This window comes from Lynx canadensis, chromosome A2 (assembly GCF_007474595.2).
Source record: "Lynx canadensis isolate LIC74 chromosome A2, mLynCan4.pri.v2, whole genome shotgun sequence".
In the NCBI taxonomy this organism is placed as follows: domain Eukaryota; kingdom Metazoa; phylum Chordata; class Mammalia; order Carnivora; family Felidae; genus Lynx; species Lynx canadensis.
The window spans coordinates 36,148,274-36,171,591 of NC_044304.2; the positions used below are offsets into that span (position 1 = coordinate 36,148,274).

Consider the following 23,318-nt stretch of genomic DNA (forward strand, 5'->3'; position numbering starts at 1 on the left):
AACGGTAATAAAATTTGGGGCTATTTTCTTCCACAGTGGGACATACACTGATAGATGGATAGATACATGTGTGTGTGTGTGTGTGTGTGTGTGTGTGTGCACGCACACACGTGTGTGTTTGAATGACTGAATACAAAAAGATTATATTAAAATACACATATATGTATGTATATATACATACATATATGTATCCTTTCTTGGAGCGGAAGGTTGGAAAAATGAGATATAGACTCAGGAATACAGTTTAAATCCTTAACTCTCAAGGTTCCTGGGTGGCTCAGTCAATTGAGCTCAAGTCATGATCTCAGGGTTGTGAGGTCCAACCCTGCCTTAGGCTCTGTGCTGACAGCTCAGAGCCTAGAGCCTGCTTCGGATTGTGTCCCCCCTCTCTCTGCCTCTTCCCTGCTTGCACTCTATTTCTCTGTCAAAAATAAATAAACATTAAAAAAATAATAAATCCTTAACTCTTCACTTATGAACTATGAGACCTTCGGCACTTCTGGGTCTTTATTTGTAAAATATTTACTTTGTAAGACTGAGAATTGGATAAAACACAATGGTTCTCAAAATATAATCTCTGATCAGACATATTAGCATCACTTGGGAATTTGTTACAAATGCAAGTTCTCACACCCACCCCCAACCTTCTGCAAGGCCCTGAATGATTCTATTCAAAATAAAGTTTGAGAACTACTGACGTGGAATACATATAGCCTAATGGGTACTCAGTAAATGTAGCTGCTAATAAATTATGATATTGTCTCCTCTTTGTCCTTTATTATTCCCCAATCAGGTTGAGCTTAATAGCATTCATTGAGCTGAAAATTAGTGCCAGGCAGTAAATGGGAGAGGACAGAGTTCACAGTCCACAGTCAGTAGCAGGAGATACCAGCCACTTTCCCAGGTCAGGTGTCTCAACATCAACCCAGAAAGCTCTTTTTTTCCCCCCTCCAGACTACTCTACAGGTAGAAACCACTGAGATTAAACCGGTGCTTTTCAAAACAGGCTCATGTGGGCTGGACCCCAGCAATGCTACTTTCAGGAGATGTTTTGATTAGTGGCAGCAAGCACCACAGCCCCCTCAGATGATAGAAACCAACAGGTGCCTTGGAAATCACCTAGTCCAAACCTACCTATTTCACAGGGAGGAAGCTGAGGTCCAGGAACAGGGTGCTGCTGGATGGAGAAGAGATCTGAAGAGGCACCTAGCCCTGCATCTGTGTGCCTTGGGTCTAACACCTAGACTCCTGTGGTGGTGTTTTGGTAGATGACACCAGGCACTCCCACTGGCTCAGACTGACCAATTAGAGACAGCCAGCAATGAAAGTAACAGACATGCAACAGATTTTTTTTCATTGGAATGGAATATATCATAAACTATTAGACTATCCACTGTGGTTTGTATACAGACAGATAAATACTCAGGTGGCCCTGTCTAGAAGCATAAGTGTGGACATAAGAGCCCTGGGAAAACCTTTACATTGAATTTGACCCCCTGAATGAAATGTGGCAAAAAGCTGCTACTAATAGCATTTCAAATAGTACCTGACATAAAGTAAGGACTCCACATGTGTCCATTTTTATTTGAAATGATTTTGACAAAGGTAGAAATGTGTAGTGGAAAAAAAATTCTCTCATATGCAGCCAGAGAGAGAAGCATGATGAATATTTTATGAGAGAGGGAGAAGGAAATGATGGTAAATACAGTTATATCCAGCTTTTTTGGTTGATGTTTATTTTTAAACCTCTTTGGAGGTTTAAACAAACAAATTCATTTTTTTTTTTAATTTTTTTTTTCAACGTTTATTTATTTTTGGGACAGAGAGAGACAGAGCATGAACGGGGGAGGGGCAGAGAGAGAGGGAGACACAGAATCGGAAACAGGCTCCAGGCTCTGAGCCATCAGCCCAGAGCCCGACGCGGGGCTCGAACTCAGACCGCGAGATCGTGACCTGGCTGAAGTCGGACGCTTAACCGACTGCGCCACCCAGGTGCCCCTCATTTTTTTTTTTTTAAAGTAAGCTCCATGCTTGGGGCGCCAGGGTGGCTCAGTCGGTTAAGAGTCCGACTTTGGCTCAGGTCAAGGTCTCACGGTTAGTGAGTTTGAGCCCCGCGTCCTCTGTCGTAGGTCTCTGTGCTGACAGCTTAGAGCCTAGAGCCTGCTTTGGATTCTGTGCCTCCCTCGTTCTCTGCCCCTCCCCCACTCGCACTGTGTCTCTTTCTCTCTCTCTCAAAAATAAATAAACCTTAAAAAATTAAAAAAATAAATAAATAAAGTAAGCTCCATGCCCAATGTCGGGGGGGGGGGGGGGGGTGGGGTTAAAATAAAGACCCTGAGATTAAGAGTCACACGCTCCACCAACTGAGTCAGCCAGGTGCTCCTAAACAAATAAATAAATATATGCTGAACAAACGTTTACTGCATATCAATTGCCTATGATCAATGAGGAATCATACTATTACTAAAAGACATGTGACAGCTTATGGTCATGCAGTCCTGAGCAGTTGGAAGGGTCTTGGTCACAGCTCCTAATGCTCACTGATCTCTCCAACAGGTGCAGGGTCCTAATGGGGCTGGTATGCTGGTCGCGACCAAGATCATTTTTTCAGCTAGCCCACAGTGCTGCCTCTTGAAATTCTTAAGCCCCAGGGAATTCCTCCACACCCTCCTACTTCCTGTAACTGATCACCAAGGTCTGGCACATCTCTCCGGAGCACTCCTCTTACTGTAATATATTTAAGTTAGTTTCCACTGCATTGCAAGATCCCTGAAGGCAGGGCAAGGCTGAATTCTTCTTACCTTTTTAAAAATCCCCCACAGTGTTTTTATAGTGCCTTGAAAGGACTTAAAATATCTGTTGGCATCCTACTGAAGTTTTCAAACTTTTAGTGCCCTATCAAGCCTACTCAGATACAGCCACACCAATAAAACTGCAAGATAGAGAAAAATCAGAGGATGTTCATAATAAAGCACCGAGAATAAATCAGGTTAAAGCACTATTAATACCATACATATGAATCATGGCCTGTGCTATTATTAATAACAATAGCAGTAATATCTAATTGTAAGCAATTACTGTACACTATTGGTCACTGCAGACCATTGTTTGCTTTCAAATGTGAATGACCTCCCAGCTCAAGGCTGATGTGACTCAAGTGACTGCAGTATCAGAATAGCACAGTAGTTCAATAATTTTGTCCAGAAAAGACAGAGTTGCAGAAGAGAGAGAAGTGAAAAAACAAGCCAGCCTTTCCATTCTACACGTCCTTCTTTCCCATTTTGCCAATCTGATTTCACTCAGTGACTCATGGTGAAACAGAAAGCATGAGAATTGCATTCAGATGTGCAGAGGTTAGTAACTAGTTAGTTTTCAAAAACAGCTCATCTTCAGTAACACTATAGTTGCCTTCCATTCCATTTCTCTTAGACTGGCATCTGAACAGCTGCAAAAAATTTCCTTAAAGTCTAGAACATTCTTAGGTTAAAGACTCAAAAGGGATATTTTAAAGGAGGCTGTGTGTATTCGGACTGGTAGGGAAGTCATTGCCATCTCGCTTCAGCCTGGGGACTTCCGCTGGTTTCTTTCTATCATTTCATCTCTATTTTGCACTCTGCCCCTGGCTATGCCGCGAGGCCCCACTTTTCCTGTAACCAACCTCTCAGAGCCAATCAAGAAGTAAAGAAGAGGAAAAACGCCCGCCCGCTCCCAATTTCTTTCGCTCCGCTGCTCACCAACCTCAGAGCCGACTGAGCCAGAGCGGCTGTCAACTCCAACCCAGCTCAGCTGATCGGTTGCCGCCGCCGCCGCCGCCAGATTCCAGAGGGGGAAGAACAAGAAGCTGAGAGACCAGACATGGACGTGAATTTCGCTCCGCTCCGTGCCTGGGACGATTTCTTCCCTGGCTCTGACCGCTTTGCCCGGCCGGACTTCAGGGACATTTCCAAATGGAACAACCGCGTGGTGAGCAACCTGCTCTATTATCAGACCAACTACCTGGTGGTGGCTGCCATGATGATTTCCGTTGTGGGGTAAGTGGGGTCCCCCTCTGGGGCGCCGATCGAGGGCGGTACTGTGGGGCTCCGGTGCACAAGATCCCGGGATGTGGAAAAGCTCTCCACACCCAGCCTCCGCCCTGGCAAGTGCAAGCGGTCAAGCCAGTGGAAACTTGTCAGGGCGAGGCCGCAGCCGTCTTGTGGTCCCCTTTTCCATCCCGCGCCTCGGGCCCAGAAGTGGGGGGATTCCGAGGGGTGAGGACATTTTGCCAGCTTCGGACAAGAAAAATGACTTCCCTCCCCCCCCCCCCCCGTACCCTGATTAGGCACTTGCTGAAGGAGATGTTCGCAGTGCCCCTGTCTTGTAAAAATAAGAAGAAAGAGGGAGGTGGTGAAACCCTATCCTGGGGCTGGCGGGAATGGGCGCCGCCCTAGGAGACTTGGGCGACGGGGTGTGGATCCGGATTCTGCATTCTGGGGTGTTAGTGTAAAAAGGGTACCTAAGGAGGGACGTGTTTTGTCGATCTCTCTGCGTAGTGCCCGCCACACTGTACAAGGAATCTGAGCTTGGGAGCAAGAGGGTGGGTGTTCCCTGGTGACGCATCTCCCGGTGTGGGGTGACGGCTGCGCTGACCCCAGGAATGGGGTTCTCTTGCTTTTTCATCCAGGAGTTGTCAGACGTGGTTACTCTTTCTGCTTTCACTTCCTGGTGTCGGTGTATTCAAGGCCTTTTCAGTGCCTGATCTGAAAGTGTGCTGTGTTACATAGGATTCCACCGCTTCCAGCAGACGCACCTGCTTTACTAGAAACCACGTTTTCTTGTAGTTTACCCCTTAAGAAATGCTTCTCTTACTTTTGCAGGATGGTGATATTCTAGATCTGGCTGATTCTACGCCCCTCTAAAGAAAGAGGCAGCCTCAGACTTTATAAAGGAACGTGCTTGCCATTACAGAGGGGAAGTGCAAGCTGGCTTGGAAGAAAGAGGAGAGAGCCAAACTTGGAGGGGGTGGGAAAGGCCAAAGAGGGTGGTTTCTTGAGTTGCTTTGCTGGTCTTTGTCTTATTGAGTCACTTCTCTGTGCCAGGCTCAGAACACAACAAGATCAATCAGACATGAATTCTAGCCGATGGACAGGTGGCAGTTGTTGGGAAGCCGTAGGACCAAGTACCCAGCACAGAGGAGAGAGAGAGTTCGCAATTTCCAGATGTGGTTCAGAGTAGTTGCCCCCATGCGGAAGAGAACGCTCATTGGTGGGATTTGGTAGACAGTGACACAGGCCCTCATTCTGTGTTGCTTGAGGAATCACCAACTCTGAGAATGGCTCAGTGTGTGGAGGGCACAGGTTCTGAGCCCTCTTTGAGGGAGGGTGGCTGCCAAGAGGCCTGAGGCAGCTGCCTCCAGAACCTTCCCCTAACCTTATGCTTGAGGCTCCTTTGCCAGAATGCTAAAAAGTGTCTTTAAAACAAAAACCAAATAGTATATAGGATTGTATCCATTGGTTTGCTTTCTTTTTCTTTGCTCCCCCTTGGGAAAGAAGCAATCCAGACATTTTGTCTGGTGATCTAGAGGTGAGGCTTTTTTGAGGTAGCCCCCCAAACTTCATTAATCGGGCAAAGTTTGACCCAGACCCATCAAATGTTCAAAGAAAACTGTTGCTTTTCAGAGAGGTGTACTGCCCAGACCAGACACAGGCTTTGATGGAATCCATTTTTCACTGTGAAGGTCAGGGTCCAGCCCCCTGGCTAAATATAGCTCCCTCATTATGGTGCCTTAGCCTACTAATTCAGGCAGTTTGGAGTGTTGGCCTTCCCATTCTCCTTTTCAAATCGGAAATGTTGGTTGGCAGTGACATTTTTGAAGATAAAAGTGAAAAAGAGCCATCTTTATTTTTTATTGACCTTATTTTTAAAGCCATACAAAAGATACAGGCCAGAAGTAAATTGTTTTGAAAATTACATGCGTGTAAAATAGGAGATTTCCTCCACACTGCAGTAAGAATTTGGTACATGATCCTTGACTGTTTTCTGTGTCCACAAACACACATTCAGTAATTTTTCCACAAACGACTTTTTTCTTTCTTTATAATCTAATAACAACAAAAGCAATCATTTATCGAGCTCTCCGTGTACCAGGTACTTTGTTCAGTAATTTACCTGTATTATTTTGTACAACCCAATGAGGTGAGATGACATGATATTATCATCATTGTTATTATTATTGTTGCTGAGGCTCAGAGAGTATAAATGACTTGCTTAAAGTCACAGACCCAGTCTTGTGCTCTTAACTACTATGCCATCTTCTTATGAGTCATGAGGTTTAGAATTATAATCTCTTAAACCTGGAAGAAACCAAGTATCTTCAGGGTCAGAGAGCTTAGTTGATTTTGGAACATTTCTCATTCTAAAGAGAACTCTCCTCTCTTGATGATGTCAGTAGATGGGTGGGTCAGAGCAGTATTAGAAGCTGTTTATCTGGATCCTCTACAGGCATCTGATAGTTTCCTATGACATCTTGGTACAGTGTGTGTGAAAATGTCGCCTGGGTGTTTACTGGATAAGGAACCGTGTTCAAAGGGTGTTCTGTCCCCTAATAGTAAGGAGGGGCCTCCAGGGCATTGTTAGAAGGCTTCAGCCTCAACTGTGAATGCTCCTGTGTTGAAAACTGGCTTGGGTGAGGATGGAGAGAGCCCGTTCTTGCGGATTGCAGAAAGGAAGAAGGAAAACCAAACACCTATCATCTAGCTCCAAAGAAGACACAAAGGGCTACCTTGGTAAAAATGGACAGTAAGAGGGATTAGGATAGAGATAAATCTGTACATGAGGGCTGATCAGGCAGGGCCTCATAATCCATGGGTAGAAGTTTGGTCTTCATGCTCAGTTCAGCAACATATATACTAAAATTGGAATGATATATAGATTAGCATAGCTCCTGTGCAAGGACAACATGCAAATTTGTTAAGTGTTCCATATGAAAAAAAAAAAAAAAAGAATAAGGTTGGTCTTCATTCTAAAAGCATGGTTTACCAGGCATGTGACTTCCTCTCAGTAGGTCTACTCTAGCACTAAGCTAGCACATTAGTTTTGAGTAAGTTTCTTAGCTAACAGCCCTTGTTGAAGGTGTCCTATCTCCTGGCTCTTCAAATAGTAGAAAGTAGTGGTTAAGAGTGCAAGCAACAGAGCCAGATTAAGTGAATTTTAAATCCCAGCTGCCAGTCATTAGCTCTGTAAGCGTGGACTTGAACTACACCTGGTCCTCAGCCTCCTCATCTATCAATAAGACTAATTATAATACCCGCCCTCATAGAGCTTCTATGAAGATTACCTGAGTTAATACAAACAAGGTTCTTAGAATAGTGTCCGGCTCTTAGTTTTTGTTCCACAAATGTTACTTATTATTTTTTTCATCATTTGGTATGATCATGGAGATTACTGAAACACGTAGACAGCATCTTTACCCCAGCAGCTGTATCCACCCAAACTCCAGCTGCCAACTTACCTACTCCTGCTTCTCCTTCAAGATGCAGGGTTGGTACCATGTCTTTGAGGAAACATTTTCCCTTTTCCCCTCACTGTCTTATGTTAATTGGGCCACACACCTGTGCCTTTATCTTTCCTGGTAGTTACCTCACAGGCTTTTAAGTTGTCTGTTTCCTTGTCTCTACTCTGGACTATAAATTCCTTGAGGTCAGAGACCGTGGGTTTAGTGTGTGATTATTTCTTCTTTTTCTTGTTGTGGTTATCATTATTTTTATTCACTGTATCCCTGAGGCCTACTATATAGCAGATGCTTAGTTGGTGAATGCAAATGTAAATAAATGAACAGAAGGCCTCAACGTAATCACGGGGGCAGCTTTTAACCTACCTAATGGAACAAATTATTTTGAAGCACACAGCAGCACGTTAGTTAGTACATAGCAAGGAGATGCTCCTAAAGTGATTCCAACTGGGTCGTTGATGACAGCACTTGCTACCCGTTGGTCAGGATTACTGTCATGTAAAACATTCAATTTAGAAAAGATCAGAAGTCAAGCTCTTCACTAATTCCTATTGCCCTTGTCGAATTTCGGTGAAATACTCTCCCGCAAGTTTTCTCAACATCAGCACTGTGACAATTTGGATCATATAATTTTGTGTTGTAGAGAGCTTTCCTGTGTATTGTAGGACAGTTAGCAACATCCCTGCTATCTACCTTCTGAATGACACTAGCAACCAGGCTCTCAGCTGTGACAGTCACAAATGCCTCCAGACATTCCAGGTGTCCCCTGGGAGTCAAAATCACCCCTGGTTGAAATCACAGGGGTGGTAACCTTGGCTTTGAACTACACCTGCTCAAGTTTCTGTAGCCAGGAAAATCATGATAATTTAGTGATCACCTTCACTAAATAAGTTGGTTTATAACAAGGTACAAAAACAGAGTTCTTGGCAGTTACTTAGCAAAACAATTTGGTTTTAGCTCCCAGCTTCTGACTTTTCAAACCTAAGAATGGAGCAGATTTGAAACTTACACGGCTTTGATGATTATTCTTGATTTATTAAATTTGTTATGCGATCATTCTTTTATTAATCTGCCTGGAAGACTGTACTGATTCCACCGACTCAGACTTTTTATTTTTTGACAGAATTCTGGCAGTTGCTTTTTTAGTTTTCTGCTCAAAAGTTCACTTGCTCTGGAATTCCTATAAAATAGGAATTGTATGACTTTAGTTAATATAAAGTACATTAAAATCTAGCAAGTGATAACAATTCAACATTAGCTGCTGTTATTATATTAAATTCTAGGTTACAGGTATACTTGAAATTCTAACAACTTGTGTATTCTCTTAGAAGTATTAGAGGATGAATACGCTTCAGTGGTTTTGCCATAATTGCAACTTGTGCTTCTTGTAAACACTTGGGTTGCTTTCCTTGAAGACTTCAGTTTCCTTTTGAGATTCAGGCATCACTTCAGAAGAGGTTAAAAGGAATAGCGTAAATAACAAGCTGGGAAATGTGTGTCTTGCTGAAAGTGGCTTTGCATTTTTAAAATCAAGATTGAAGAGGACCTAACTTACCGTCTCCATCCTTGACATGATACGTCTTGGCACTAAATATTCTTTTTTTTTTTTTTTTTTTTTAAGTAATCTCTATGCTCACGATGGGGCTCAAACTCACAATCCCAAGATCAAGAGTCAAGTGCCTCACTGACAGAGCCAGCCAGGAACCCCTAGATACTCTTCTTACCTCACACACAGCAATACAAGTCTCTGCCTCTATTTTCAAAGTGAAACACAAAGGCAACACCTAACTACACTTGAAGTTTAAATGCTCAGTATGGGATACAGTCTGATTGTGGATGGAAATTACTTTGTGCTTAATAGAATGCCAAAAGAGTGGAGCTGGAGAAATCTAAATCTGTTCCGGGCCATGGAACAGCAGCCTCTCTCACCCTGGGAGTTTGGAAATGCAGAATTTCAGGCCTCTTCCCAGCTGCTGGGACCTACTGAATCAGAGCCAGCTTTTTGACAAGACTCCCAGATGATTCATAGGCACATTAAAATTTAAGAAGCACTGGTCTGGTCTGGTTCAAAAGAAACACTGAGAAAATTTAAATAAATGTACCCATATGTGCAGGTGTTAACTTCAGAAATTCTACATACATCATTTTTGGAATGGTCCAGGATCTTAACTCCCCAAGTAGTTTCTGATATACATCCCCAAGTGGAAGTTGAGAAGTACTGATCCCAATGAACCCCCAATTTCACCAATGTAAAGGCTGGAGTTCGTGTGGCTACTTAGAACCAAAACTGCTATTAAATAGTAGCTTCTTTTATTGATATGAAGTACTTTTTTTGTTAAATCATCCTGCAAATATTCTGCATCTCCTATTTAGCTTAATTCATCTGAACAGCCGACTCTCATACATTTGTAATTATTGGCCCGTCTTATTCTCACAAATTCCCCCCCCGCCATCGGGACTCTTATTTCCTGGCATGGCATCAGAAGCGCCAACCACACACAGAATTTTCAAACATATAAATGACTCCAGTGCATCTGTAGCCAACAGGCTCATTTATTTTCATTTGTGTACGTTCAGGCCTCCCCTTTAAGACAGCACCGTGTAGCCGCTGAACAAATGAGCCTGTATTTTCTTGAAGCACCTCTCCACCACGTGGCCTGTGGAGGTGTTACCAGAGGGTGAAACCTGCAGCTGCCACTTTATGCTACCCGTTGTTTGAAATGGCAAGGGATTTCTGGAAGGCTGGTACTTCTGTTTGAAAAGAGCATTGCTTTAATCTCTTCGGAATGAGTGTGGTCCTATAATACGTTCTAAACCTCTGGCTACAGCCTTTGGTATTAAAAAATGGTCAGATGGATTATACCTTTCAATGCTGCAAGGATGAAAACCACAAGTTTCTAGATGGTAAAGGAAGAGCAGGGTAAGAGAGCCCTGGGATGCTCTGAGTCGGAATGTATTAAAACATTTGTAGATGAAATCAATTGCAGTGCTTTTATGCCAAAACCTAGTGGAAAGGTTTTTGAGATTAATCAGCTTCAACACCAATGCTACAATATTACTCTTATTTTTGTTGTTTTATCCATTCACTCCACAGAGTATGAAGCATTTACTGACTTCTCAGGCACTGTGCTAGGAGATATAGCGCAGAATAAGAATCTGTGATTCCTACCTTCATCATGTGTAGTATCTAGAGGCTGCAAGATGAAACTACACACATAATAATTAATATTTATACAAGCATAGCAAGTGTGCAGAAATACCTACACAAACATATGCTTTCCTTTTTTTTTTTTCTTTTTGTAATGTTTATTTTTGAGAGAGCACGAGTGGGAGAGGGACAGAGAGAGATAGGGAGACACAGAATCCGAAGCAGGCTCCAGGCTGTCAGCACAGAGCCCGACCCGGGGCTCGAACTCACAAACTGCGAGATCATGACCTGAGCTGAAGTCAGAAGCTTAACCTCCTGAGCCACCGAGGTGCCCCAAACAGATTCTTTTCAACCCGACTTATCTCATTTCTCCTGTACATTATGATGCCAAATTTCAAAACTCAGGTATTAAAAATGGGGAAGGCATTGAGTATGTAGACAGAGGAAAGGGTAATTATAATTTTCTCTTCCTCACCTGCAGCTGACATGTCTTTTACTCAGTTCAACGAGTATTTACTGAGCACCTACTCCGTGTCATACAGTGTCTAGGCCCTGAGGATATGAGCAGGAATACAACTCCACCCTGCTTTCCTAATCCTCCCAGAATTCATCTTCTCCTGCTCTCCCATACCTCTTTATCTACACTTGAGGTATGCACATGCAATGTTGGCATGTCTTTCCCTGACGGGTGATGTGCTTCTTATGAGTACAGAACTTTACGAGGTCTGTCAACACCCAATAAAATTGTAATCTCAAAATTCTTCATCTAATAAGGGTTGTCTTTCATTAAATCCTTGGACACCATTTATGCAACCTTGTTCTTGGCTTCTCCCCACACACTTTAAAAAAAAACAACACTCCCACCACCATCAGTCAGGGGTTGGTTGTTTCTGTCTCCTTTTCCTACTTTAGCATTTACAGTGATTCTGGATAAGTGTGCAAATGAGCATATTTGGGATTCCTGGCCCCTTTTGTAGAAGGCAAAAGCTCTCAATCTACTTAGTAGGGGCCAAGACCTCTGTATAAGAAATTGAGTTCTAAAAGATGAACTTGACCTATCCACTTAATACCAAATTTGTGCAGCACTATTGGGAATTTCTTATTGTTTTTCTTTTGGGCAAATGAATTCTCTCCTTTATCACTCAGCTTCAGAATACATACCCATAAGATCCTCCTCTGTCTGTTGCATTGGGCTTGTTCTCTTACTTCAGAGAACACTTTCAAGCCTGTGATCTTGGACAAAAGCTGCAAGCTGCCTCTCTGTTCTGCAAGTGTTTACCATAAATAGGATTTCTCAGCCTGCTCTTAGATGGAGCCTTCACTAACGGGGACACCGAGATGGCAGAAAGTCCATCCGGAGTGGGAAACTGAGGCTTTGGTTCCTGCTTCTACTTATCTGCTTCAGTGTGCCGTGAGTGTGGCTCGTCCCTCAGAGAAACAGAAGGGAAGGCAGAAATTGGGTGTTGGTGGGAGGTGGACAGGAGCCTACCTGTAAGATGGAAGATTATGTGTCACCAGGCTCATTTGCATTTGCCCAACCCCAGCCTCCTCAGCCAGCGCTGTGAGAATCTGCCACGTGAAGGCGATTTAATTTACTTTACTAAAAGGATTCAGAAAGAACAGTTGGTAAACAAAAATCTCTCTACTGCAGCTTAAAAGCATTATTTGTTGTGAGGGTAACCATAGGTTCCTAATTGCTGAAAGCAATGATTAGTATACACGAAAGTCCATTATACTATTCTCTTTACCGTTGTATATGTTAGAAATTTGCCGTGATGCAACGTTTAAAAGGGATTAGTTGCCATCTAATCAGAGCCTTGTACGCTGTTATTTGAAGCTGCATCACTGAGGGAAGTATGAGATGTATGGCTTCTAAACCAGGCCCAATTTATTATTTATTAAAAATAAAAGAAGCCATTAGCTTCATAAACACAAAAGAAAACATGGAGGTTCATAAGATATGTCTTATTGTGAATACTTTTGACATGCCAACTGCTGCAAAGACGATGGATCATTTGGATGTGAAGGTTTAGTTTCATGTTGCCAAGTACCCAGGATGCAATAGCTATACATACACAGCAAGAATGCAATAAATACTATGGGTCTTCCTACTTCAATTGGTTAAGAAAATCTCAACGTTAGGTTACTATGCCCTTTCTTTGACAAAAGAGACAGGCTCCCATCCCACTTTCAGTGCCGTGAAGTCTCCTTTGCCTGGTGATTATTAGGCCTAGGCAACAGTGATCGTGTTGACTCGAAACTGATTTGTACCTTTCCATTTATACTTTATAGTCAGAAATATTTCCTGCCAAGATGGAAGCCAGGTAGGGAAGCTAAAGCAACCATGGGAGACCCTTGGGGTTATCAGAGGAGTCACAGAGCAAGAGGGGCCTATATAGACAGGTGTGCAGGAGTACAAGTCTCCCTCTGCGCCACCCCACTCTCCCTCCTGGCCCCCAGCCATACTCGTGGCAAGACTTACCAAGTTCCTCCTGCCAGCCAGCCAAAGGGCCCTTTCACCCCATCCGAACATGTCATGGTCATTAGAACTCCCATCTGCACGGGCATTCACATAAAGTTTCCTGTTTTTCTTTTTCCTCTGTTTGTTTCATCACAACTCTGTGAAGGTACAAAGACAGGGACTATTTCTCCAGTGATATTTAGTGTACAATGAGAGTAAGAGTGATTCGTCCAAGACAAATCTCCCATCGCTTCACTCGTGGCCATGGAAAATTCCTGGGCTTCTTTTAAATAACATGAAAGTACGCTAGTTCCTTACTTACCTTTCTTCTTTCTTTCAACAAACACGTATTGAATACTGTATGCCAGGCCCTGTACCAGGTGCCAGGGAGACAATGTTACAGTCCTGGCCGTCAGAGAGCTTCATCTCTAGTGCGAGACAGACATTCATCCAACACTCAGTCAGGTAAATGTAAAACCACCTCTGTGATCAGGGCAATGAAAGTGAGGTCTATGGTGCTATCACGTGGTCAGAGAGATGGATTAGGCTGGGAGTTGAAGGCAGTAGGAGTGACTCAGGCAAAGAATGGCTTGTGTGCAGGCCTGTGGGGGCCAGACCCAGGGCGAGTTCTAGAAACCCCAGAGGACGGGGTGTGGAATCAGGAGGCCGTGTACGTGGAGAGCACAGGCTGGGCTACCAGCCCTTAGTCCCCTCATACTCATTATTAAAAACACCCCTTACTCCTGGCAGATGCAGTCTAAGCTAGATTGTGGAGTGAGTGAACTGTGGCCTGGACTGGCGCCCCCTGCTTACCTCAGCTGGGCCTCCGCCTCTGTGTCCTGGGTTCAAACTACACAACTGTTTGTAGCAGCCCTGGAGGTACAGGCAGGCAGGAGCCAGACCCTGTGGGGCCGTGGAGAATGTGTAATGAATTGTGTTTTTATTCTAAGAGCAAGGAGAAGCAAGAGAATGGATGGGTGGATTCATATTTGCAGTGACTCCTCTGGCTGTTTCAGGACCACAGCAAAACATCACCAATTTAGACAGATCCACTGTGAGTAAATTGTCCCCTCCCTTTCTTGGTGAGTCAGGCTTCCTCAGGAACCAAACTACAAAAATAGCTTTTTGGGTTAGAAAATTGGAACTCGATGCGAAGCTCCTTCCCCTGCCCGGAAAGTGTTTCACTGCCTTTTTGACTCTTGTTGGCATTGTAGTGTGACAGGAGTTACCAGGTGTGCCCTTGACTTGATCTGAGAACCTCTGTTTTGGTAAACTTTTATCGCCAACTCTATAGTTGATGGGTTTGAGGACGTACTTACTAACCTGTCCGTTCGTTAGCTTGTTTATATGTAGAATGAGATGCATTTTTCAAGATGTGTCCTAGCTCTGAAGTTCTGTGACCAGCCAAGATTTTTCTTCCCCCTTCAGGGACTTGTGCTAAAACCATAGCTATAGCTACCTGATTCATGTTGGTACATTCAGGACATGTGTCCACATCTGCTTACAGCAACCTTCTTTCAGAGAGAAGTGAGAATGCCATGGGATTTCCCAGAACGATGCTTCATTGCTGACCCCAACTGGAAGAATACTGAGAAGGCGTGGGGGAGGTTCCTGAAGCTGCTCAACAATGCACAACGGGTTATAGTATGAATTGCTTTCACACTTACATCAGCTGGCACCCTTTTCTCTCCCCTAGACCCCTAGAAATAGGTTTCTTCGCTTCTCTGGGCCTTGGTTTATTCATCTGTGCAACGGGACTGAACTGATTTATTTTTGAACGCGCTGCTACAGGATTCTGTGATGGGACTGTAAACCTCTTTACAACCGTGGATGTTTCCACTAGAATTTTTAACCATTACATTTATTTATTTATTTACTGACTTACTTACGGAATAGGATGTGTATGCATATAGGTATATATTTTTATCCCACAAGAGGAAAACATACTGAATGCTTTTGACTTGTTAAACTAGGTCCCATTTCCACCAAGGACAGAAAGTTACATTTGTCCTCTCCCTTTGTCCTCTCCACTCCTCTCTGTCCTTCTCCCTCCCTTCTACTGCTCTGCCTTCCTTCCTCCCTCCCTTCCTCCTTCAGGGATTACCTGTAAGTGAAACTCCACCATCAGAGCCCAGTGGCAATTATGCCCACAAAAGCTGGGGTAGTATATTTATGGAAGTTTTTTTTCCTAAAGGTTCTTGGGCTTTCTTGTGGGTCGCTGTGACTAAGAGCCCCGCTGTTGACTAAAAGCTTTGCTCATCTCAGACACGAACTGGCTCCCCAGTTCCTGCACTCATTGGAAAATGAAATTAAACTCTAGAGGGTGGTGTAGGTGTTTTATTTTCCTCCAAGTGCAGGAAGGCGCCAAGGCATTGGAGCGGTACAAATTTTACTCTTTGTTAGAATGGAATGGCACTTCAGAAGAAGGGGGGAAATCGTTTCTGCTCCGAGTAACTTTGTTCATTTTTTTCCAGCTTGGAAACTTGGTTACTTTCTAATTATAGATTGTGTGGCTGGGCGTGTTGTAAGCTAAAACCAGTTCTATAGGGCTCTGTGCTCTGTTCTTTTCCCTTGACTATGAAGAACAGGAACAGGTGACAAGCAGATTTGGAATTGCTTGAGTCAGGCTTGGATTTTTTGTTGTTCTTTGTCCTGGGTTTTATTTAGACATTAAGCATAGATGCCTATTTTACTTCAACAGAGAAAAATGGACAAAGCTTGGCATACTCTTGATTTTATGCTTCACCTCATGAATCATTTTAATAGCTGTTCTGTAAAGAACTGAGTAGGATACCTTTGCTACTTTGCTACCAACCATCCAACCATCCATCTTTTATTTGCACTTTATGCAAAGCGTTTCCTTTAACTTTAACCCTCCACTGTAGTTTTTTGCGTTAATGTAGATCTTTGCTTTTCTTTACAGCTGAAAAATATTTGGGTGAAACTAATAAACAAATGGGGGTAAGCTACCCATGATGCTACTACCCCTGTATAACCAATGTAGTCTTTCAGGATAATTTCTTCTAGAATCTCTTGAGAGCTAGGAATGAGATTTATTAATCGGTGACAGTTCCTGGGCCTCTCCACTCCATTTCCTCACCGCCTGCTGAAAAAGATTTTATTTTTGTCCTGATTCTTCCTTTCTCCAGGCCTATAATTGTCTTTCCCAGATTCTGGGCTTAAATCAGCAGATAGGGCATAACCCAGATAAAATTTTAAAAGAGAGAAAAGTACAGAGTGACTTGTGGCCCCCAGATGATAAAGAAGTGGTGAAGGACAGACAGAATAGTTCATGTTCTGGGTACTGGAAAAGCCTGGAGGAGTGGGGTGGTGAACCCTGGCCAGAAGAAGATCTGCAGAATGAGTAGGGAACCAAGGTTTGGGTCGGAGAAGGAACAGCTTTGCTATGAAGTATGAATTGAAATTGCATTCATGTTATTGGAGAGATGATGGAAGTAAAGATAGGCTGTTGTAGCAAGCCGGTGCCAAGCCTGGGTTGGGATCAGGGAGCAGTTGCTTTTATATTTTTATATTTTCCTTTGTTGCATGTTCATTTTATTTCTAATTAAAAAATAATATACTAATCATGAAGCTTTCTACTTCTGAGCTATACTATATGTATATACATACATACATATATATATATATATATATACACATATATATATACACACATATATATGTATATATATCTATCACATGTATATATCTATCTCCACCTAACAGAATTACAGTTGCTTTTGCCCACTCAATATATTATTAGTGTCTTCTTTTATTATTAAGTATTTAAAATAGCTGTATATACCACCTCTAGGCAATTGTTGGCCATACATGTTACTTTTAAAACTTTTTAATCATATGCCACTCATGTGAATATTGTTACAACTCAATCTTGGCATTTTTGTTTATTTCTGTAGACTGTATTCTGAGGAAGAGATTTATGGCCTGTAGGAGGATAAGTATTTGCAAGAGTTTTGAATGAAATAAGCAACTTACTATTATGGGATTTAACTTTAAATTATGTACTCCTATACTACTCTTACCATTGTTTAATAGCATGCATTTTAATAGACCTTTTTAACTTTTCGAAAGCACTTTCACATTGATTATACACCCAATTTCACCCATTAAGGCATGTGATACTTTTACTCTTATCTGAAACTATTTCAGATAGCTTTTATGTTTCAGAAGGTAGAATCAGAGCTACAATTTAAAGGGATTAAAAAAAAAAGAATCTTAGTTATCCTGAATATGAATCCTGCTCTGAGTATGAATCCTTCATCTGTTTTATTTCAGTGAAAGTAAGCTCTTGGCTTCACTTTCCATTGCCCCGTTTGCTTCTGTCCCTCATTTCCAAATCTGTCATATTGATATTCAGAGCATGATGAAAACACACTGACCCTCATTGTCCTTCCCAAGTAAAATACGCGTCAAGCCTATTGTGAGGGTAAGAAGTTAGTAGCTCATGGGACTTGCTGATCACAAATGTCACATTCAGGGTTCTGTATTCACTGTGGGTTTGGATAACAGTGGGAGCTGTAACACCCAGTCATTCTCTCTTATGAAATACTGGATCTAAGTTTTCTTCTTTATTATCAACAGTAATGTAACCTGTAACAATGAAGCCAGAGGCTCTGTGCTTGGAAATCTCCATTGATAACCCATCCCCTAATGATACTCTCAGCCCTTTTAAAGAATTATAATGGATTCTCTCTGCCAAGAGTCATATACTCAAATGCCTCCATGGGCCAGGCAGGTTATGTAAGAGAGAATGCAGGGCAGCTGTTAGAAAAACAACGATCAATGGCAGCTCAACGGGGGCCTCTGTGTCAGAGATGCTGGAGATGGTGGGAGGACAAGAGCTAATTGGAGAGCATTTGTTCTATCTGAAAGAGAAGGTGCTTCAGCCAGTGGCTGACATGTGGAAAAGTGGGCCTACTGTTGTTAGATTTTCTTGTTTATAGGAGAAGTTAGAAATCCCAAGTTTTATGGACTTTCTAAACACAGCGCGATTCAAATAAAAGTTCTGTAAACACCATCCAATGCAAGCACATATGTGACAGTAGGCTGGATCTGGCCCACGGAGGCCGTCACGTGACTTGCATCTGTTGTGGCAATTCCTATGAGGATTTGAATAAGCCTGCAGAGCTCAGAAAATACGTGAGCACTGTACTGGATGTGCACCAGAGCCCAGGAGATAATGAAAGTGAAACAGCCCCTTCCAAAGAGGCGGTCTCTTTTAAATTTTAAGAGGCCTTTTAGCTCTTTGCTACCATTACTCTAAGAATGAGGACCACTCTCGGCCATAGGACTGTTGACGTTTCAGAAAATGTCAACATCACGCTGCAGGGACATACAGTGTCCTCAGACTTGTCTGTGATATTTTACAGATTCAATAAAAGCCATATATGGATTTGGGGCCAGTGGGGGGGGGGGTCTTTGAAAATTGTGGACCTCTAATGAGACGGACTGACCGCTTTGGTGGGAGTCAAACTACCCAAGTATGAACCTTGGCTCCACCGTTTTCTCACCTCTGTGCCTCACTTTCTTCGTTTGAGAAATAAATTAATAGCATCTCCCTCATCGGGTTATGAGGATTAAATGAGCCAGTTTAGATAGAATGCCGAGTAAGTACTCAACACCTGATTTGCTCTTCCTTACCTTTCTCATCTTCCCTTCCTGCTCCCACTACTGCTGACCCAGGCTCCCTTGTTTTTTCGCATTCCAGGTTCCTGAGCCCCTTCAACATGATCCTTGGAGGCATTGTAGTGGTGCTGGTGTTCACGGGGTTTGTGTGGGCAGCACACAACAAAGACATCCTCCGCCGGATGAAGAAGCAGTACCCCACAGCATTTGTCATGGTGGTCATGTTGGCCAGCTACTTCCTCATATCCATGTTCGGGGGAGTCATGGTCTTTGTGTTTGGCATCACTTTTCCTTTGTTGCGTAAGTGAACCTCAGTCTTCTTGTGCCTTAAAAAAAAAAATGTAGGAGCAATTGTTCATTGGGAATATCCTACCCTGTTTCTTCCATATGTTGACATGTCTGCAAAATTATCACAAATTTCTGAAACAGCAGATCAAGGCTAATGGTGCAGTAAATCCATAGATTTATGTCTACTGGGTGCCTGCTCTGTGCCAGACACTCTTCTGGGGCTACAACAATAAACAAAAGAAGTACAAATCCCAAGTCGCACAGCAAGAAAGTTGTACAGCCTGCGCTGGCCTCCAGATTGGTCTGATATTCAAGTCCGTTCTCAATCTTTAAGTGCCATTCATACTGATGCATTCATACTGATGCAAGAATGAATGTATTTCATTGGGAAGTAAACTAGTTACTCTCTAGTTACTCAGTATATCGTGTTTAGTGTCCAACTTTCCTAAGTCTATAAGAATAATTGGCCCAGAATATAGTTACCAAGTACTCCAGTTCTGGTGAAGAGAACTAGATATTTTCTAAATTTTACATGCATTGTTTGCTGAGATCCCAAACACTCGAAACCTGAGATAGAGAACAGATATAGTTCCAGTGTCATCAGCAGAAATCTACTTAAAATTCGATTATATTAAGTGACAGGAACAGTCTTTTAACTTATTAATAGCATTTCACATGTGTATTTTTTCCATTAAATAAAATCAGTTGCTTGTTTGGGGATATGTGAGATTAAGCCCAGAATATTTATAGATGGATCCCACACCTTATTGGACAAAATATTTCAGTCAGCAAAGTCAAGACTTTTAAATATTTTCCTCACATTTACCCTATATACTAGAGGCTCAGTATTGCAAAGATTCTGCTTTGACACACAGCTTGTTAACTTCAGTGCCTTTCTACATCAGGGCCTGAGACAGGCCAGTGTAATGAAATGTATCATAGGTAGAGATCAAGGGTCCAGATTTTTCTTCCTAGACATGCTGGAAACCAGCCGTGTGCTTTGGACCAGGTATCCTATATGGGCTGTACTCATCTATAAAATAAGGAAGTTAGACAAGATTAGTGACTCCCAGACCTTGATGATTTTGAGAATCGTGTAGGACACTTGTAAAAAGCACAAATTTCCCAGCCATATCTCTTAGAGATCTTGAGTCTGTGAGTTGACAGTGCTTCTCCCCAAAACCTGTATTTTTAGGAAGTTCCTCAAATGTTTCCAATGTCAAGTCTAGATTGGGAGCCTCCAGATAAAATGCACACCAGTGTTTCTTAAAATGATGGTCCAAGATCACCTATATGAGATTCATCCAGAGTGAATATTAGCATTTTACATTGTGGAAACCTACCTCAGTCTTACTGGTCTGAATTTTGGGTGGTGGAGACCTAGGATTTGCCTATGTAACAGCTCTGCAGGCAATTTATATGTACACAGCAGTTTGAAGAATCGCTCCTGGTAGATCACGTGGGATGCCTATTTAAAATACAGATCCCAGGCCCATCCCTCTAAGGTTCTGGTTCAGGAGGTCCAGGAGCGGGGCCAGGGAATGTTTCTCAATAAACAACGTAATTCTATTTTTTTATTTTATTTTATTTTTTTTTCAACATTTATTTATTTTTGGGACAGAGAGAGACAGAGCATGAACGGGGGAGGGGCAGAGAGAGGGAGACACAGAATCGGAAACAGGCTCCAGGCTCTGAGCCATCAGCCCAGAGCCTGACGCGGGGCTCGAACTCACGGACCGTGAGATCGTGACCTGGCTGAAGTCGGACGCTTAACCGACTGCGCCACCCAGGCGCCCCAAACAACGTAATTCTAAATGATCAAGCAAATTCGGGAAACTTTAGGGTACCTGACATGTGTAAAACCTTTAGTTTTTATCTATACATCTATACCCATCACCTTGGAAAAATGCCTCAGGGGGTGCCTCCAAGGAGGACTTCACCTGATCATCCCTGATAATCCCTGAATTGAGCATGAATTCCTTTCTGGAAAACTTTGTGTAAGGTTTTTATGTAAATTGGAATCACACTGATTCACTTTGAATTTCAAGCCATTTAAGTGGCAGCTAAAAAGGTAACAATATCAACGTGAAAAAGAGAAGGTGTGGTTGGCAGATGACAGTCCTGCCTGCTGTGTTTTCCTTCACACACAAAGAACACTTAATATATGACTTAAACAGCTTTCTATCAAGTCCAAGGATCCATGTGAGGACTTGGGTAAATTGGAGAACCAGATTGGACTACAGCTAACCGTGGCAGTCGACCCAAAGTGTGAAGATGGGGAGCCTAAGGCTGCAATGGGCAAAGAGCCGTTGCTTCCGTGCTAACCACGTTTCTCTTTTCCGTAGTGATGTTCATCCACGCGTCATTGAGACTTCGGAACCTCAAGAACAAACTGGAGAATAAAATGGAGGGAATAGGCCTGAAGAGGACACCAATGGGCATTGTCCTAGATGCCCTAGAACAGCAGGAAGAAAATGTCTCCAAATTCGCTGACTATATCAGCAAAGTGAAGGAATAAATATAAGGGCTGCCACGGACATCCACGTGTGGTTTGTCCTCATGCAGACCTAGTTTCCATTTGTGTTCTTGAAATAGGAGGTGCCTGTACCACCCAACTATCTCTGGCAGCATGCATGTATAGGCCAAGCTGTTAACATCTCTGATGTGACAGAGGGAAGCCCTCAGAAACCGAAAGAAACTACCCTCCTATTATGCCTGAAGTTTCAAGTGTGTTTATGCAACTGATAGGAAATGGATCACACTTACTTCTTTAGAGAAATAAAAACAATTATGGATTGTACAGCAACAGTACTGTTAACTTGTAGGAAAAAAATAATTGTAAAGTATCAAGGCAATATGAGTAAATGAAAAAAGACTGTTAAAATAGATGTCATGTGTTAGCCTGTTTTAAGCACCACCCTCCCCCCCACCCCACCCCCCGCCCCCACCCGCATCATTCTCCTCCAAAAATATTCCCTGGGACTGTAATATGTGGAGTCTAATTTAGTTTAGCTTTTATTATTCTTCTTTTAAAATCAAAGATGATCTGTATCACTTTACCACCCGTTTGACGTGCAGTGAAAACTGGATAAACCAGTTGTTTTTATTTTGTTTACAAATAGAAAGATTGCTGTTTAGGAGATATTTTGTCAAGTTTTTACAAATTTTTAAAATGCTAGTAATGCCTTTTCGCTAGCAGGTATTTGTTGCAAATTAAATGTCATCTTCTTTAAGGAGGTTAGAGCTACGGAACCTGTATTATTCTTGACAGTCTTGTTAAAAAAAAGCAACAACAAAAAAATAAAACTTGAGTTCTGTTTATATTGCATATTTCTTGCTGTTATGGCAAAAAGGTGTCCAAGATAATGTTTCTTGTATTTTTTTCACTGTTTAGCTTTTAACTGGAACATTGAGAAGGAAGGAAATCAATGTGCATTTTATTAATTCCTTAGGGGCACAAAGAGAACAAAAATGGCTAATCTTTTGAAATCTGAAAAGCATCTTTAGATGACCAAGCAAACAGACATGAACGTGGGAGTGATCAGCGGCTTCTGCAAATCATGAAAATTTTAGATAGCAATTGTTACGACCACATGTTTTTACAGATAGGCATTAGAATTACGACAGCATGAGTTTATATATCCTTTTACTTTCTTCCTTTTATTTCTCATGTATTTAGAAATAGGTTATACAAAGATGTTTTGCTTGCCAATTGGGTGATTTCATAGATGAGTAGAAAACACGTGGGTTTCCCTAACACTGAATTATGAAGACAACTGGAGTGGTACTTACCGGAGAGACTCTCTGTACATCCTAAAATAAGAAGCAACTGCATATGCCACTCCCATCTTTCTTGCGTTTTTATTCCTCAGCCAACCTGCAGCCATCATCTCTAGCACAGCATTACCACCGTGACTTCACAGCCACGGTCTAGAGTTTGTACCCTTACCCAAATATGGAGAATAAAATTTATCAAAGATTTTCTGTGTGTGAGAGACGTTGTTTATTAATGCACATCTGTGCTAAATATCTGGGAGACTCGGTGACAACCCTTTAAACAACGAGGATGTGCTATACTGCACGACCCGCTCTGCTCGTGTTTCAAATACACTAGGTCCCCCCACCACACGTCAGTTACCTGCTGTCAGCCTCAGTCCAGAAGCAGATGATCCTCCTTGTGACACATCGTCAGGAGGTCCACAGTAGCTAAACACTACATATCAGAGCGCCTACAACATTCCCTCACTTCATCTCATCGCGTAGAATATTTCTCATCTCACGTCATC

At 42.5% G+C, this 23,318-nt stretch overlaps 1 protein-coding gene and 1 non-coding gene across 2 annotated transcripts; both read left to right on the forward strand.

Annotated features, from left to right (window-relative positions):
- The first annotated feature begins 3,379 nt into the window (after positions 1-3,379).
- ARL6IP5 (ADP ribosylation factor like GTPase 6 interacting protein 5) lies at positions 3,380-23,014 on the forward strand. The gene is made up of 3 exons (XM_030307213.2): positions 3,380-4,031; positions 18,827-19,044; positions 21,378-23,014. The coding sequence occupies exons 1-3, from the start codon at positions 3,856-3,858 to the stop codon at positions 21,548-21,550; spliced, it is 567 nt and encodes a 188-aa protein (XP_030163073.1). The 5' UTR covers positions 3,380-3,855; the 3' UTR covers positions 21,551-23,014.
- LOC115509496 lies at positions 6,864-6,967 on the forward strand. Its single transcript, XR_003967389.1, has one exon. It is a non-coding gene; the product is annotated as a U6 spliceosomal RNA (small nuclear RNA).
- Positions 23,015-23,318: the final 304 nt, after the last annotated feature.